Raw genomic sequence first — 18926 nt, forward strand, 5'->3', positions numbered from 1 at the left:
TGACTACACAGCTAGTAAGTGTCTGAGGCTAGATTTAAATTCATGAAGATGATTCTTTATGACTTCAGGTGTGTTCCTCTATCCACTGCACCACCTAGCTGCCCCTTCAAATTTGTCTAGGGAGTATATACAGGGAAAATAATCTTTTTTATGGGAATTTAGGGTCACAAATCTAAAGATAGAAGGAACCTCAAAGGGCATCTTAGCCCAACTCCTTCGTTTTATAGAGAAAGAAACCAGAGCCCATAAGCAGGTTAAGTAACTTGTCTGAGATCACTCACAAAGTGTAAGAGCTTCGATTTGAATTCAGATCCTCCAATTCCAACATCCATTTTTTTTGTCATACCCCGCTTTTGGTTTTTTGTTTGTTTTTTTACCAAAAACAGTATTACCCAGCTTGACCACTCACTTCATTCACCCAATGAGGCAGCAAATTACTTTTGTCAATTTCCAAATGTCAAATCTACTCTCTAACCATGAGGATTCCTCTCCCTTGGGGACAATCCAAAGGCCATAAAGAGCTTTGCATAAGAGCAGCTGCATGGATATTTTGAACTGTAACAGCATCATTGAAATGAATGTGCTCTTAATTTCCAAGGTAACTTTGAAGGGAACAGTACTCACTTGGGTGTGTAAGTTGCCATGTGTGTATTTTTAAAAATCAGCCATATTACTTGATGGTCTCAATTTTTTCCCTTCTACTACCTTTTGTACATGTGTAAATTTTCTCTCAACAGTTTAACTTGCGTATGAATTAGGGAATCTTTTTTAAAATTTATTTTTTTAAATTAGGAAATCTTATCAACTTCATATTTTGTATTAGCAGTTAGAACACTCATATTTCGCTTATTACTTTCTTCTGATCATGATAAATTAAAGGAAAAAAAAATAAATGAGAACTTTCCTTTTCTTTTTTAGGTTGTATCTCATACACAGAAAAATCCAGCATTTGAAGATGCATGGAGCAGCAGTGATGAAGAAGGATGAATTTAAATCAGTTGATAGAATAAAAGTGACTGTGCTCTGCATTGATGAGAATCTGGAAATTTATACAATTTTCTATTGTCCAGGCATTTTATAAAATTATAAGAATAAAGTATCAGCACATGGAAATGTTCATTTTTTTTGGTCTTTTTGTATTTAAGTTCAAAACGAATAAAAATTAAATTAAAAAAGAATAAATTGCCAGCTAATAAAATTGTCTTTCTTTGTTTTACATACTTCTCTTAAAATAGTAGAAAATATTCTGGATTTGTGAGCAGGAAACCTGGATTCACCTCCTAGATGTTTGCCTACAGACTGGCCATTTAACCTCACTGAGCCTCAATTCCCTCCCCTAAAAAATGAGGACAGTCATACTTGTACAGATATTGCGAACAAAGTGTTTTGTAAACTCTAAGGTGATATAGAAATTTGAAGCATTATTATGTAGATATCATAATCTCAGAAAGATGCTTGATTTAGGGTTTCTTAAACTAAGAAGAGAGAGTGAACATTTTTTGAATGGTGTACACTTATTGAATGACTGCAAAGCACTGTATGTTTGCAGTCCTAAAGGAATTTGCAACAAAATGATGGAACTACTAACAATAGAAAACAATAGAATTACAATGACTTGAGTTCCAATTTTGACTTCATTATGGCTTTCTATGTGACACTGAATAGGATACTTGGCATACAGGCAACTAGGTGGCACAGTTGATAGAATACTGGCCCTGGAGTCAGGAGGACCTGAGTTCAAATCCAGCCTCAGACACCTATTAGCCGGGTGACCTTGGGCAAGTCACTTAACCCTGATTGCCTCTAAAAACACAAAAAAAGATACTTGGGATAGCAATTTAAATTTTCTTTTGTCGGTCTACAAGTATTTATTAAGTGTCTACACTGTGGTGGGCCCTATGAATACAAATTCAAAAGGGAGACATTTCTCTCTTCAAGGATTTATATGCTAGTAGGGGAATATAAAACATATAGCGAAGGGGTTACCAAGAATGGGAGTTTTGATCTAGGTAGATTACAGAAAGATCTCAGATTTGATACTCCACAAGCTCTACCTTCAGAATAAACAAAGAGGGGGCAGCTAGGTGGCACAGTGGATAAAGCACCGGCCCTGGAGTCAGGAAGACCTGAGTTGAAATACAGCCTCAGACACTTGACACTTAACTAGCTGTGTGATCCTGGGCAAGTCACGTAACCCTCATTGCCCTGCAAAAAAAAAAAAAAAAAAGAATAAACAAAGAATTAGAGGGTATGTCCTCTGAATTGAAAAAAAAAATTCAGAATGTACTATAAGAGGATAAAAATAAAGAGGACAAAGTAAATTAAAACAGGATTCCACAAAATAATGTGACAAGGTAAGAAATTGGAGGGAAATTTTTGAACCAGACACATTTAGGCAGGTAAAGATAAAGATTCAAGATGGGGGAGGAAATGCCAATCTAACCAATAAGAAAAAATTAGCATGTAAATTAATTGGATTTCTGAGACCACACTGGTCTCAATTTCTGGAAGTCCCCAGTGCACAGGATACCAAGACTTGTACTATCCCTGTCTTCTAATGTCAAATATAAAAGTATTGGCTTCAGAATTCTTCAACTCTAAATACAGAAACATACATTACTGAGGGAAGGTCTCTAATATTTAACAAGAACTCTTGGGAAAATTGGAAAGCAAAAAAAAAAAGTAAGGAGAGGAAAGGAAAAGAAAAGAACAGAATTTGGAAAGCAATCTGTGTCTCCTCTTCCCTTCTCCCCCAGTAAATTTGCACCAGCATTGGACAGCATTATACCACAAGTTCTAAAAAAATAGGTGACTGGAATATAAAAGTCAGATCATAAAAGCAAACAAAAATGCTTGGTAGAAACTTGGTAGCACAAGATATAGAGTAGGAGGGGGCAGCTAGGTGGTGCAGTGGATAAAGCACTGGCCTTGGATTCAGGAGGACCTGAGTTCAAATCCAGGTTCAGAAACTTGACACTAACTAGCTGTGTGACCCTGAGCAAGTCACTTAACCCTCATTACCCTGCAAAAAAATAAAAACAAACAAACAAAAATATATAGAGTAGGAAATTCATAACTTGGCAGACCTAAGTTTGAATCCTGCCGCTGACACTTGCCAGCTATGTGATCTTGGGCAAATTATTTAATTTCTATGGGTCTCATTTTCTTCATCTATACAATGCATGGATTGGACTAAATAGTCTGTCTCTGGGTCTGAAGTCTGGAAGACTCATCTTCCTGAGTTCAAATCTGGGTTCACACACTTAGTAGCCAGGTGACCCTGGAGGAGTCAATTAACTCTATTTGCTTCAGTTTCTTCATATGTAAAATGAGTTGAAGGACATGGCAAACCACTCCAGTATCTTTGCCAAGAAAACCCCAAATGGGGTCTCAAAGAGTTAGACATGACTGAACAACAACAACAAAGTTCTTATAGTTCTAGATCTATAATACCATAAGGAACCTTTTGTAACTTTAGCTATAAGAAAAGTCTTTAATTAAACATGAGGTAGAAGTGATCACACTAGGTAAAATAGGCAATTTTAATTACATGTTATTGAAAAATTTTGCACAAACAAAATTAATCCAGCTAGCATATGCAGGGAAAACATTTTTGAGAAAAAAATTACATGAATTATTTCTAATAAAGTCTAGTAGCCAAGATACATGGGAACTTAACATGAAGATGCATTCCTCAATAAATGACCAGTCAATGGAAATGAACAAACTATTCTCAGTGGAAGAACTAAAAATCATTAACAGTATAAAGATGGATCCAAACCACTTTTTAAAAAATTACAATTAAAATAATTCTCAGGTTGATATAACGAGCCCTGTAAGGCCTTCAAAAAGGTAAGTACTCGGGGGCAGCTAGATGGTGCAGTGGATAAAGCACTGGCCCTGGATTCAGGAGGACCTGAGTTCAAATCCAGCCTCAGACACTTGATACTTACTAGCTGTGTGACCCTGGGCAAGTCGCTTAACCCCCTTTGCCTCACAAAAAACCCCACCAAAAAAAAAAAAAGCTAAGTACTCTAATATGTTGTTGGTAGTGCTATAAACTGAGCTAATCATTCTGGGAAATAATTTAGAACAGTACCCAAAAGAGTAACTAAAATGCCATATCCCTTAATGTAGAGAACCTATTGCCAAAGGTCAACAACAGAATGTAAGGTCTCATTATGTATCAAGGTCAACAACAGAACATAAGGTCTCATATGTACCAAGGTCAACAACAGAACATAAGGTTTCATGTGTGCCAAAATATTCATAACAAAATTTGTTGTGGTGGCAAAGAATGAGAAAAAAGTAGATGCCCATCCTTTGGCGACTGGCTAAACAAATTGTGAATGATATGAAATATTAGTATAGCAAAATAAGAATGAAAAATATGAGGATTACAGAGAAATATGTAAAGACATTAACCAAAAAAGTAAACAAAACCAGAAAAACAATATACCCGATGACTTTAGATAGAAAGAATAAAATGAAACTGAAGTCCCTAGAAAATAAATGAGAAATCAATTAATTAACATTTATTAAGCCTGATGTACTAGGTACTATACTAAGAGTTAGAGGTACAAAGGCAAAAACCATCCTTGGTCTTAGAAGGTAATCTTAGAGGGTAAGACTGGAGATGTGGGGAACTGATGTTGTGGAATATTGCATATGGTAGAGATTGATTATTCAATGCTCTGTGCCTATGTGTGGGGCAGGGTTTGGGAGAGAAGAGAAATCCTGATCTTCTGGTTTCTAGGAAAGAAGGTAACATGTAGAAGAGCTAGCACCTCAATAATGCCCCTTTCCCTAGAGACTCTCTCTCTCTCTCTCTCTCTCTCTCACACACACACACACACACACACACACACACTCGCTCTCGCTTTCGCTCTCTCTCTCTCTCACTGAGATTTCTCACTTCCATTTGATGTCACTCTGTGTATTGTCTGTTATATATTTCTTATGTATACTTCCTCCCTCTTATTTCTGTTTGCTATTTATTTGGATAAATGGGTCTGTTTCCTGTTTTCTCTGTGTGTTCATTGTGGAATTGGCATTTGGTGGGAAGGGAGTCAAATCTATTTATCAAACAAATATCAAAGACAGTATACATATAAAAATCTATACCAGACAATACAAAATGAATGAGCTTTCTTGTTGGGAGTGAGAAATCTTAATTCAACCAAGGTAGAGAAGGAGTCACAGATATCATCTAAGGGGAAATTCCCCAAAGTCTATACTATAGTTAGCTGGAGAGAGGGATATAATTGAGGTGCCGCTTCTTCCAAGAGTTTGTCTTTCCCTTTAGGAACCTGAAGAATCTGGAACCATTTGTTTTTTCTCAAAATCAATAGCCAGAAGCCCAGGATCTCCCTTTTCTCCTAAGTTCTCACCAACTCACACAGTTATGGAACATTTAATAATTAGTCTCTACCAATGAGGAGAATCCCATTCAAATGGTCTTTGAGGCACAGGTTACATTCTTACATGATGAAAATAGCTACAAAGGTCTTAGGAAACAGCAACACCGAGAAGCAGATCAAAAAACAAAGTTGAGAAATTCAATCAGTGCAAAGAGCAGAAACAAAATTGCAGTAATTATATTTAGTGTGTTTTATTACTGCCATAGCCAAGTGACTTCTATCTCCATTCCAGGTATAAGCTAGTCTCCTGCCTTGAAGAGAAGGTGAAGAAATTTGAGAACCACCTCTCCACTCTCCAAATTATCAGTGCCAATGTAGTGTTTCTTTGTAGAAAGAAACATTGAAGCAGGGTTTTCTGTGGACTGTGGGACTGGGAAACAATGTGAAGAGGCAGAAAGGAAACTCAACATTCATTAGGAGGTTGGAGAATAGAACCATGTCATAAGGAAGAGGATGGAAAGGACAACTGTTTTTAGAGATTAAAAAGCAAACAAATCTGAAGCTATGGAAGCTCTCAGATGAAAGAATATTCAGTAAAAGTCAAAGAATATGAGGCAGCTAGGTGGTGCAGTGGATAGAGCACCAGCCCTGGAGTTAGGAGTACCTGAGTTCAAATCTGGCCTCAGACACTTAACACACACTTACTAGCTGTGTGACCCTGGGCAAGTCACTTAACCCCAATTGCCTCACTAAAAAAAAAAAAATTTTAAAGTCAAAGAATATTATCTTCCTAGGACATGTATCCAAGATGACCTGCCAGAGTTGTCAAAAGCTTGGCTTCCACCCCTCTCTTGTAAATTATAAGGGCTAGAAAAAGGAATCAAAAAGAATTTACAGGGGGCAGCTAAATGGCACAGTGGATAAAGCACTGGCCCTGGATTCAGGAGGACCTGAGTTCAAATCCAGCCTTAGACACTTGACACTTACTAGTTGTGTGACCCTGAGCAAGTCACTTAACCCCCATTGCCCCACAAAAAAAAAAGAAAAGAAAAAAGAATTTACAAAGTTCTATGCTAGAAACTGAAGTCCATAAAAGAACACGATGTTTTTTTCCACTGCTACCCTTGAAGGTTAGGAATGCATAAGAATTGGGAAGTGGACAAGTCAAAAAGAACATGATTTCTGAGGATGGTGTTTGGATTTCTGACCAAGGTTTAATGTACAGAAATAACATTCCTTGTCAGGGCTATAGTATGTATGCCTAATGAAGGCTAAAAATAATGAATTTATCCACTTCTGGTTAAGATGGCATTGTAGGGGCAGCTAGGTGGCACAGTGGATAGAGCACCAGCCCTGAAGTTAGGAGGACTTGAGTTCAAATCCAGCCTCAGACACTTAACACTTACTAGCTGTATGACCCTGGGCAAGTCACTTAACCCCATTTGCCTCACCAAAAAAAAAAAAAAGATGGCATTGTAAAACGTTCTAGAAGAACACAGCTCTCCCACAAACACCCCAGCAAAGATTTTTAAAGGGCACCAAATGGAGCAATGATCAAAGACAAAAGAGGAATACCAATAAACACCATCTACTCCAGGATTTCATAAGAAGACACCCAGAAGCTAGATGGCACTGGGAAAAGAATTGCTCCAGGTGAGGTGAAAGTACACAAGAGCTCTGAAAAATAGAACCTAAAAGCTAGTTGGGTCTTGGCCTGGCCGATGAGAACATGAGTAGGTGACAGAAGCAGACACAAAAAGGTCTCTGTGCAAAGAGACAATGTTAGCCCACACACACCTAACTCAGACTAACTCAGAACACTCAACAAAGCCTGAAGGGCTGGTGCTTTATCCATTGAGGCACCTAGCTGCCCCCCAAGCCAGGGCTTCTTAAAGTTTTTCCACTTGCTATCCCTTCTCATCCAAGAAATTTTTATGTGATCCCAGGGTATACAGATATATAAAATAATACAAATCAAACATTTACTGCCAAATTTTTCACAACTCCTACATTCAGTTCTGATCATGACCCACAGTTTAAGAAGCTTTGGTCTAAGCCACAGCAGAATGCAGCTCCTGGGCAGGGTAAAACACCAGAGGCTTGAAACCAGTTTTATCTCAGACATCTGATTGAGGCCAATCAGCCAGCTCCTGTTTGGGAATTGGAAGGAAGAGATATAAATGCACCTAAAGCAAGTATCTTCATTGGGCTACTAGAAGATGTAGGCAAAAGTCAGGGATTAAGACAGAGGGTAAACCTTGGTCAGAGATACTCCATGCAGAGTTTCAGCAGAACCAGCATCCAGATAGCAAAAGAGTTAGAGTTTGCCCATCTTATGCAAGAGTGTGTAAGGCAGTGTCATCAACATTATGTGTTGATCAACTGTGATGGACTAGATTCTTCTCACCAATCCAATGGTGCAGGAGGGTTCCAAGGGACTCATGAGGGGCCGGGGGTGGGGGTGGGGGGGTGGGGGGTGGTGGTGCCGCGGCTCTCCAAATCCAGAAAAGGAAAGGAAGGGGGATTTGTGGAATATGGATGCTGATTGGACCATGCTATTTCTTTTGTTTTTGGTGCTGTTGGTTTTCCATTTTGAGGTTTTTCCTTTTTGCTCTGATTCTTCTCTTATAGCAAAACTAATGCAGAAATATGTTTGATGTTATTATGTATATATAGCCTATGTCAGATTGCCTGCTGTCTCGGGGAGGGGGAGAGGGAGGGAGAAAGGTTTGAAGTTGGAAATCTTATATGGGCAGTTGTTGAAAACTGTTTCTGCATATGGCTGGAAGATAATAGAGGACTTAAAAAAAAGAGTGTGTAAGGGTGTAGAGTCTTGTTCTGGTATATTTCATAGCACTCAGAAAATTAAGCTATAGCTATAAGTAAACAGAAGAAATACTCATTGTTAAGAGAAGGCCAAGAGGTAAGTCCAAAAGAAAAAACAAAATTGCAAAATAAATACAAACAGAGCCTTGGGCAAAAGAATGTGTGGCCACTAGGACTCCAAGAACAGATGAAAAAAATGAAGCAAGAGTTACTTTTACCTCAATAATACCAATACTAGGCTTATACCTCAAGAAAGATTTTTAAAAGAGGAAAGTATAATATGTACAAAAATATGCATAGCAGCTTTTTTAAGTGGTAAAGAACTAGAAACTAAGATGTTAACCATAAATAGGGCTGAATTGTGCTAAATAAATATAATGGACTATTATAGTACAATAGGAAATGAAAAAAAGAGTGATCTCAGAGAAATCTGGCAATTTGTGTATAAACAAAATAACGAATAAAGTAAGCAAAATCAGAACAATGTATATAAGATGTTATGGGGGAAATGGGGTACGGGTTGGGGTTCTTAGGAATTCCTCTTTAAAGAATTACACCCTCTTGCACACAAAACTTAGTTAGAATAAGGTGATAGTTTATTTAGGAGCAAGGGAAGGGAAGGGTGGGGGGAGGGAAACCATGAAAGAAATCCTTGGACTTTTCATGGGGAGATTTGGCATAAAGCACATGGCTCAGAGGTACCAAATCTCTTCGAACAGGAGACCGGAAGGTACTTTTATAGATGACTGATGGGGGTGGACCATCTGCCCGTGAAAAGTTCCTTTAGTGAGAGAGGACCATCCCCCACTGGTGGTAGCTGGGGGAATTGGGTGAGCAGTGGAGGATCATCCCCCACTGGTAGTGACTAAAGGAATTGGGTGAGGGGTGGCTATGGATCCCTCCTCAGAACACAAAGGCCGAAGCCACACCCAAACTTATCTCCCCAGGATAAGGGAGACCGGAATGAAGGGTAGGAATCCCAAGCTAGCTCAGTCCGATTTGGTTCCTCTAGGCCTTATCTGTCCTCTGGTTTAGTTTCTCAAGGAGAAGATTCCTCGGTGTGCCCCAGAGAAATTCTGGGGTGCTCTGCGCCCCATGACATAAGACAAACAGCTTTGAAAGATTTAAGACTTCTGATGAACACAATGACCAGCTACAATTCCAGAGAACCAATAATGAAGTATACTACCCACCTCCTGACAGAAGTTATGAACTCAAGGTAAAGTATGAAACATTTTTTTGACATTGTCACTGTGGGGAAGCATAATAGAAACAAACAAACAAAAATTTAAAAATAAAATGAGAGGTAACAAGGTGTTGGGTATGGTATCCTGCCGACTACACCAGTTGTTGGGTAGAGAACAAAGTGCCTCAGTGGAAGAGGGTGATTTAATAATATTACTTTCCTTTGGGCAAAATTTCCTTTATTTCTGAAATGAAGATAAATTACAGAATCACAGATTTAGAACTGGAATAGACTTCAGAAATCATCTCATCAAAGTCATTCATTGAAAGGGTAAACTCAGAAGTTAATTTGTGGCACTTTTGCATTTGTATTTGGGGGAGGCGGGGCAATGGGGGTTAAGTGACTTGCCCAGGGTCACATAGCTAGTAAGTGTTAAGTGATCCCAGGGTATACAGATATATAAAATAATACAAATCAAACATTTACTGCCAAATTTTTCACAACTCCTACATTCAGTTCTGATCATGACCCACAGTTTAAGAAGCTTTGGTCTAAGCCACAGCTGGATTTGAACTCAGGTCCTCCTGAATCCAGGGCTGGTGCTTTATCTACTGCACGACCTAGCTGCCCCCCTGTGTTTGTATTCTTAACACCTGACCTGGCACTTAACTAAATACTTAATAAATGATTCATTTGTTGGGTTTACAGATGAGGAAAACCAAGGTCTGGAGAGAAAAAGGACTTGTTACCTAGTCACACAATAATAGCTAGCTGAACTGGTATTCAAACCCAAGTCTCATGACTTCTAATTCACCATTTTTTCCATTGCCCCACACTGCCTCTCAATATACAATCTCATTCCCTAGCGGTAAGTAAACTATGGCCATGGTCCTACCATGTATAGCATTTACCACACGCTCATTAAAATTTGAAAGTTCATGGAATATAGTGGCAGGCTGTGTGACCCTGAAGCTCTTTGGTCAGGATACTGCACTATGAGCCAATTAAGTTTCTTAACTTTATCTCTTCTCAAGGTCATGGTGATGTGTGGGAAGCATTGTTACACATACCTCAGGGCTATGGGCCAATTCTGGTGCCCTTGGCTAACACTCTTCAGTGTGTGGAAGGTTACTTGGTTTGAAATACCTAGATCATATCTCATTGTCCCATACTCTTTAACAACAGTTAAAAAGCAGATGCCCTCTTACACTGCTGCATTGGAGATTTCATTTAAAAGCCCATTGTAGGTTTTTAGAAGCTTAACACTAAGCTACTTAAATGTTTAGAATCCACTTAACAAGGTATGGGTTGTTTCATTTTGCTGTTCTCCAGCCCAGGCACTGCTTATTCATTTAGACCCTTTCCATTATGAAAATAATTTTCATTGACTAGGAAGAAAGATGAAAGCAAAAAGCCATCAAGAAAATCATCTTCTCTGTCATCTGTAAACTTTAGGCCTGGAGTGGTATCAGTGCTTGTGCTTTTTGCCTCAGGAATATCTTTAAAAGGCCCTTTTTGTTGTCCCTTATTATTACTAAGATGTTCAGTCACCTTTCTCTCTCTCTCTCTCTCTCTCTCTCTCTCTCTCTCTCTCTCTCTTTCTCACTCACTCACTCACTCTCATAATCCCTTGCTGAGGCCCATGGAGAATACTCTCAGGGAAGCTACAACTGTGTTTTTAGATGCATCTCTTTTGTTTCCTGGTCAGGAGGGATTGCAATTGGAGTGTCAGAATTTCATTGTTGAGAGCTTCCCATCCATCTTTTTTTTTAATTATTAAACTATTTTTATTATTTTCCAGTTACATGTAGATATAGTTTTCAACATTTGTTTTTATAAGATTTCAAATTTCAAATTTTTCTCCCTCCTTCCCCCCTCTCCCCTCCTCAAGAGAGCAAGCAATCAGATATAGGTTATATATATATATATATACAATCACATTGAACAAATTTCTGCCTTGGTCTTGCTGTGAAAGAAGAATCAGACCAAAAAGGAAAAACCTCAGAAAAGAAAAATAGCACCAAAAACAAAAGAAATAGTATGGTTCAATCTGCATCCATATTCCACAGTTTTTTTTTTCTGGATTTGGAGAGTATTTTCCACGATGAGTCCTTTGGAACTATCTTGTACTATTGTATTGGTGAGAAGAATCTAGTCTATCATAGTTGATCAACACATAATGTTGATGATACTGTGTACAATGTTCTCCTAGTTCTGCTCATCTCACTCATCATCAGTTCATGCAAGTCCTTCCAGGTTTCTCTGAAATCTGACTGTTCATCATTTCTTACAGCACAATAGTATTCTATTACATTCATATACCACAACTTGTTCATCCATTCCCCAATTGATGGGCAACCCCTCAATATAAATATTTTTGTACATGTGGGTCCTTTTCCCTTTTTTATGATCTCTTTGGGAAAAAGACACAAAAGTGGTATTGCTGGGTCAAAGGGTATGCAAAGCTTTATAGCCCTTTGGGCATAGTTCCAAATTGCTCTCCAGAATTGTTGGATAAGTTCACAGCTCCACCAACAATGCATTAGTGTTCCAATTTTTCCACAGCTTCAATAACATTTATCATTGTCCCTTTTTGTCATATTAGCCAATCTGATAGGTGTCAGGTGGTACCGTAGAGTTGTTTTAATTTGCATTTCTCTAATCACTAGTGATTTAGAGCATTTTTTCATATGGCAATAGCTTTGATTTCTTCATCAGAAAATTGCCTGTTCCCCATCCATCTTAATCCATCTTCTTTCTTGGAGCATCTCTTTACCTATTACATCATATATATATTTTGTATGAACATATTGAACTCTGCTCTTCTTAAGCCTACTTTATATCCTAGTTCTGCTACTTGTTCCATAGGTGAACTTAAAGATGTGGGCAATTGGAGGAAAGGCAGTGAGCTCTCAAACTCATGACAGAATCACTCCAAAAAACAACCAAATAATGCCATAGGACAATGCCTGGAGCAGCAAAACCCACAGAAGAATGTGCTGAAATCATCTTCTAACAAAGAATGGCTTGGAAGGTCAGAAGGAGGGAGCTGCTGTGCTGAGACAGGAGTGGAGCCCAACCCCACAGTCACCCTAACATAGATCCAGTCCCAGGAAGCTGTCACCAGAGAAGGAGACCCCCAGAGCCTCTGAATCAGCTGAAGTTCCAGTGTCATCTGGAACTAAGCTAACAGTCTGGTGAGAAAGCTGAGCCCTTGGCAGGGGAGAGACTACAGGGGTCTCTGCTGGTGCTGAGGCAAAACTTGGGGTTTTTACCCCTGCTGGGAACCAGAAGGTAGGCTTGAGTAGCAGTGGCCCAGGTGGGGGAGGGGCACATCATAGCATTGCTAATAATCCCATTGTAAAATCATTCCAAAGTTCACCCATTTTTAATATTTTTTTGTTTTCTTTTGGGGGGGGGCAATGAGGGTTAAGTGACTTGCCCAGGGTCACACAGCTAGTAAGTGTCAAGTGTCTGAGGCCGTATTTGAATTCAGGTCTTCCTGAATCCAGGGCCAGTGCTTTTCCACTGTGCCACCTAGCTGACAACCACAATACACAAAGCTGGTTGATTAGCAAGTTGGCCTGGGGTTATCTATGAACCAGGGAATAGGCCAGGTGAGTGAAGAACCTGATCCTCCTTAAATCATACCAACTGGGACTTCTGAAGCTTGGGATACTGCAGCCTGGAAATAGTGCCCCACTTTAAGAAGCTAAAAGTCAAGTAAAAGAAAGGCAAGATTGGCAGACAGAGAAAGGTGAGGACCATAGAAAGTTTCTTCAGTGACAAGGAAGATCGAGGTACACCCTCAGAGGAAGATGTCAACATCAGGGCCCCTATATCTAGAGCTTCCAAGAAAAATATGAATTGGTCTCAGGCCATAGAGGCACTCAAAAAGGACTTTGAAGATAAAGTTAGAGAGGTAGAGGAAAAATGGAAAGAGAAATTAGGAAGATGCAGGAAAGACATGAAAAAAAAGTCAACAGCTTGAAAAGTCAAATTGGCCAAATGGGAAAGGAGGTACAAAAGCTCTCTAACAAAAATAATTACCTAAGAATTAGGATTGAACAAATGGAAGCTAGTGACTTTATGAGAAACCAAGACACAATAAAGCAAATCCAAATGAATAAAAAAAATAGAGGGCAATGTGAAATATCTTCTGGGGAAAACTGCTGACCTGGAAAATAGGTCCAGGAGAGATAATTTGAAAATATTGGTCTACCTGAAAACCATGATCAAGGAAAGAGCTTAGACATCATCTTCCAAGATATTCTCAGGGAAAATTGCCCTGATATTCTAGAAGCAGAAGATAAAATAGAAATTGAAAGAATCTACCAATCACCTCCAGAAAGAGATCCCAAAAGGAAAACTCCTAGGAATATTATAGCCAAATTCCAGAGCTCTCAGGTCAAGGAGGAAATATTGAAAGCTAACAAAAAGAAAGAATTTAAGTACTGTGGAGCCCCAGTCAGGATAGCACAAGATCTAGCAGCTTCTCCATTAAAGGACCAGAGGGCATGGAATACGATATTCCAGAGGGCAAAGGAATTGGGATTACAACCAAGAATCACCTACCCAGCAAAACTGAGCATAATCTTTCAGAGGAAAAAATGGGACTTTAGTGAAAAAAAGAGAACTTTCAGGTATTCGTGATGAAAAGACCTAAACTGAATGGCAAATATGACTTTCAAATACAAGACCTTAGATAACCATCAAACATTGGAGTTGGGGGACATACCTGGGGTCATACAGTAGGAGACTGTCTTATGTATGAGACCAAGTTTTGGCTGGGATCCGCCTGGGTCCAGGGTGGATTCTTTGTCCACTGTGTCACCTAGCTGCCCTGTGATGACATCTTTAGGGTTTAATTGAGGGGTGAGGGGAATGTACTGGGGGAGGGGGAAGGGCAGAGGTGAAGTCCTACATGAAAGAAACAGGAAAAGGCTTATGGAGTGGGGGAAGAGATGGGGGAGGAACAGGGCAGTAAATGAATTTTACACTCATCAGAATGGCTTAAAGACCTTAAACTCATCAGAGTTGCCCTAAAGAGGGATTAACACACACACCCAACTGGGTGGAGTAATCTATTTAATCTGAGCAGTAAATGAGCCTAACACTCATCAGAATTGGCTCAAAAACCTCAATCTCATCAGCATTGGCTCAAGGAGGGTATAACATACACACTCAATTGGGTGGAGTAATCTCTCTAGCCCTGCAGGAAAATAGGAGAGGAAGGGGATAAAGAGAGAGGGGCAAAAGATGGAAGGGAAGATTGGGGAGGGGGCAGACAGAAGCAAATCCCTTTTGAAGAGGGATAGGATGAAAGACGATGGATAATAGAATAAATATCATGGGGAAGGGAAGAGGATGTAAGGGAAACAGTTAACACTAGTAATCATGAAAAAGAGAAAAGGGGGGATTGTACAAAAATATTTATAGCAACTCTTTGTGGTGGCTAAGAATTGAGAATCAAGGGAATATCCATCAATTGAGGAATGATGGAAGAAGCTGTGGTACATGATTGTCGTGGAATGATATTGTGCTATAGGAAATGACAAACAGGATGATCCCAGAAAAACCTGGAAAGATTCATGAACTGATGTATAGTGAAGTGAGCAGAGCTGGGAGGACATTGTGCATGGTGACAGCAGTATTGTTCAATGAGCAATTGTGAATGACTTAACTACTCTAAGCAATGTAATCAACCAAGTCAACCCCAAGGGACTAATGATGAAGCTTACTTTCCACCCCCATAGAAAGAACTGATAAAAAGAGCACTTGTGGATTGTACATATATAACCTGGTTGCTGTCTTGTGGAGGGGGGAAGAAAGGGAGGGAGAGAGGGAGAAAAATTTGGAACTCTAAATCTTATGAAAATGGATGTTGAAAGCTACCCTTACATGTAACTGGAAAAAATAAAATAAATGTTTGTTGCAAAACATGAAAAAAAAAAAGATGCGGGAAATTGTAGTAGACAGAGGCTCTTTTGTGTGTACTTTTTGCTATATATTCTAGAAAGCATTGGCAAATATCTTTGTTTTTCTTGCTTAACTACCATGATCCCTTGTAAAGACATTAAGGTTCCTAAAGAGACACCTCTTTTCCCATCCTCTATTAGAATATTAACATTCTATAGGGGCAGCTAGATGGCGCAGTGGATAGAGCACCGGCCCTGGAGTCAGGAGTACCTGAGTTCAAATCCGGCCTCAGACACTTAATACTTACTAGCTGTGTGACCCTAGGCAAGTCACTTAACCCCAATTGCCTCACTAAAAAAAAAAAACAAAAAAAACCCCCCAAAAACAAAAAACAAACAAAAAAAAACATTCTATATAGCACAGCCTTGTCCAATTAATCAAATAAACACACTTTTCTAGGTTTCTTTTTGACTCTCAGGTTTGCATTTCAAAATTCTTATTCTGTTCTGTTCTTTTCATTAGGTATTCTTGAAAAGTTCTCTTTCCCAATAGAAGTCCATTCCCTTCCTTGCCCCAAGATTATACTCAGCTTTGCAGGTAATTTATTCTTGGTTGTATGCCTATATATTTTGCCTTTGGTAATATTCTATTAAAAGCTCTCTCCTTAAGATCATAAAAAAAGGGGAAAGGACCCACATGTACAAAAATATTTATAGCTGCTCTTTTTTGTGGTGGCAAGAAATTGGAAATTGAGGGGCTGCCCATCAATTGGGGAATGACTGAATGAGTTGTGGTATATGAATGTAATGGAATTCTGTTGTGCTGTAGGAAACAATGAGCAGGAGGAGTTCAGAGAAACCTGGAAGGACTTGTGTGAACTGATGATGAGTGAGATGAGCAGAACCAGAATAGTGTACACAGTATCATCAACATTATGTGTTGATCAACTATGATAGATTAGATTCTTCTCACCAATACTACAGTACAAGAAAGTTCCAAAGGACTCATGATGGAAAAGGATCTCCAAATCCAGAAGAAAAAAAAACCTGTGGAATATGGATGCTGATTGAACCATACTATTATCTGTTTTTCTTTTTTGAGGTTTTTCCTTTTTGCTCTGATTCTTCTCTTATAACATGAGTAATGCAGAAATATGTTTAATGTTATTATATATGTATATATGTGTATATATACATACACACACACACACACACACACATATATATAACCTTTATCAGATTACCTGCTGTTTAGGGGAGGTGGGGAGGGAGGGGAAGGAGGGAGAAAATTTTGAAATTGGAAATCTTATAAAAACAAATGTTGAAAACTATCTCTACATGTAACTGGAAAATAATAAAATACTTTTATTAAAAAAAAAAAGCTCTCTCTTTACTAACAGGAGAAGTTGTGATCCTGATTACAATTTCTTGTTTTAGTTTTGTTGTTGTTCAGTCATTTTTCACTCACGTTGGACTCTTTGTCCCTCTTTTGGGGGTTTTCTTGGCTAAGACACTGGAGGAATGTGACATTTCCTTCTCCAGCTGAGGCAAACAGGATTAAGTGACTTGCCCAGGGTCACATAGCTAGTGTCTGAGGCCAGATTTGAACTCACAAGAGTCTTCCTGACTTTAGACCTAGCACTCTATCCGCTGAGCCACCTAGATGCCCCACCTCTTAATGTAGAAAATCACATAACAACAATATCTTTGTTATTTTGTATTTTGATTAATTTTGTTAAATATTTCCCAATGACAATCTTATTTAGTTTGGGCACACTCATGAGTGTTATGGGCTTCATGTTTGACACCTCTGGCTTGACTATTGTTCACAGAACACTACTGCTTCCCCTTTCATATCTTCATCAAGAATCTCCTTGATGTATGTATGTGTATATTTTTGAAATAGAAACATAGGCATATATATAGCTACTTACATTTTCCAAGTTGCTAATAATAAGGTCCATGTTTTTATTTTCTGAACAATTAATATCCTTTGTTTTTTCCCATATCTTTTGAGAGTCAATCCTTCAATGTCCTCAAATTTGGGTTACCTCTCAAAGCACAAACCTTATCTGAGTATACTTGTCTTGTCCGGTTGCTTCTTTGATACCATTTCTATGTTCTGATGTAGCATATTGGTGACTATGATGTTCAAATGTAATAACCCCAATGTTGTTGTTCATCCTTCATTCTCAAAGAAGACCAATGACATCAGGAAGGTGATGTCTTGACTCGCAAGTGAATTGGATTTAAGTTATACAGGGCTGTGCAAAGTCATCAACCTCACTTTCTCCTCCAGAGTCATCTGAGGGGCAGCTAGGTGGCGCAGTGGATAAAGCACCAGCCCTGGATTCAGGAGTACCTGAGTTCAAATCCGGCCTCAGACACTTGACACTTACCAGCTGTGTTATCCTGGGCAAGTCACTTAACCCCCATTGCCTCGTGAAAAAAACAAACAAAAACAAAACAGAGTCATCTGAGTCCAATGCAAGACAAAGGTCAGCACAACTGGATATGGCCCCAGATGCAGTGGAAAATCTTTGGTCTGTTTAAGCTTTGGTCTATTTCCTGGGTTTCAATTTGTCTGAGGTAACACCCATTCAGTGATTTAAGGTTAGATAGGAATTGCTGCACAAGATGGCCTAGTTTGCCTACTCAAAAGAATCATTCTGGGAGGGGCAATGACTCCAATGTAACTTTTGGATGAAAGAATTTATAATGTCTTCTTCATCTATGGATTGTCTTACCATTGTCATACTTAGAATAAACTGGCTAAATTGGATCTCTTGCTAAGTTTTCTGGAAACTTTTCCCCCCTTCACTACTTCTAACTCTTTCATGAGGCAATACTCTTTATTATATTCTACTATTCTGAGCCTTATAAGATTTAACAAATGAGTGCACATTCTAAAACACTGTTGCATTCAGTTACTACATTTCTTCCTTTAGTAAGGAAATTTAGGGTTTGCCAGCGATGGCAGTATCTGGATTCTTTTGGTGTTCTTACTGTAGTAATTGAATTGAATCAGTTATATTTCCTTAGGAAATGGTGATAATCTGTGTCAATGCTTCTTTATCCAGTTCCATTTCTCAGCATCAATCAAATAGCAAATCACTTAGTAAAAGTAGCTATTATGTGCCAAGCACAGTAGGTCAGACTGGAATTGCCTCAGGAGGATGCCACATCTTTTAAAAAAAATTTTTCTTCTAATTCAGTATTGATTGTATTCTTTGCTCTAACAAATCAGTGGTTTGGTTATATACAGACTGCTGATACTAAAACCCCATATTAGTAATCAGTCATTTCCTCTCCATTAGAATATAATCTATTTAATTTTTGGTGTGTGTGTGTGTGTGTGTGTGTCCATGTCCAGCACCTTTTGGCTTTTTTCTTAAAAGTTTATTCATAACATATAGTCAGGAGACTTTTGTACATTCTACATGCCATTGGATTCTCTCATTTCTTACTTTTGAACCACACTTTCCAACATATATCTCATTGTTCCCCCCTTTGCATTTCTTTGTTTCATTTTGTTTTTGTTCTGAGAGTAGGTCTTCTTATCCAACTCCACCTAGAAGTGCTAATGCCAGTCAGGGGCCTAATTCCAATAGGGATCAACACAGAATCTTTAACCTT

The 18926-nt window shown here is 38.8% G+C and overlaps 1 protein-coding gene across 1 annotated transcript in view; it reads left to right on the forward strand.

Moving 5' to 3' along the window:
* The window catches only part of ERCC8 (ERCC excision repair 8, CSA ubiquitin ligase complex subunit), a 65756-nt gene extending 64605 nt beyond the window's left edge, over window positions 1-1151 (forward strand). The window contains exon 12 of the mRNA XM_043978897.1: window positions 919-1151. Within this exon, the coding sequence (XP_043834832.1) occupies window positions 919-987 (69 nt within the window). The 3' untranslated portion in view covers window positions 988-1151. The remainder of the gene's footprint in view (window positions 1-918) is intronic.
* The last annotated feature ends 17775 nt before the right edge of the window (window positions 1152-18926 follow it).

Source organism: Dromiciops gliroides, chromosome 1 (assembly GCF_019393635.1).
Source record: "Dromiciops gliroides isolate mDroGli1 chromosome 1, mDroGli1.pri, whole genome shotgun sequence".
NCBI classification, from domain to species: Eukaryota; Metazoa; Chordata; class Mammalia; order Microbiotheria; family Microbiotheriidae; genus Dromiciops; species Dromiciops gliroides.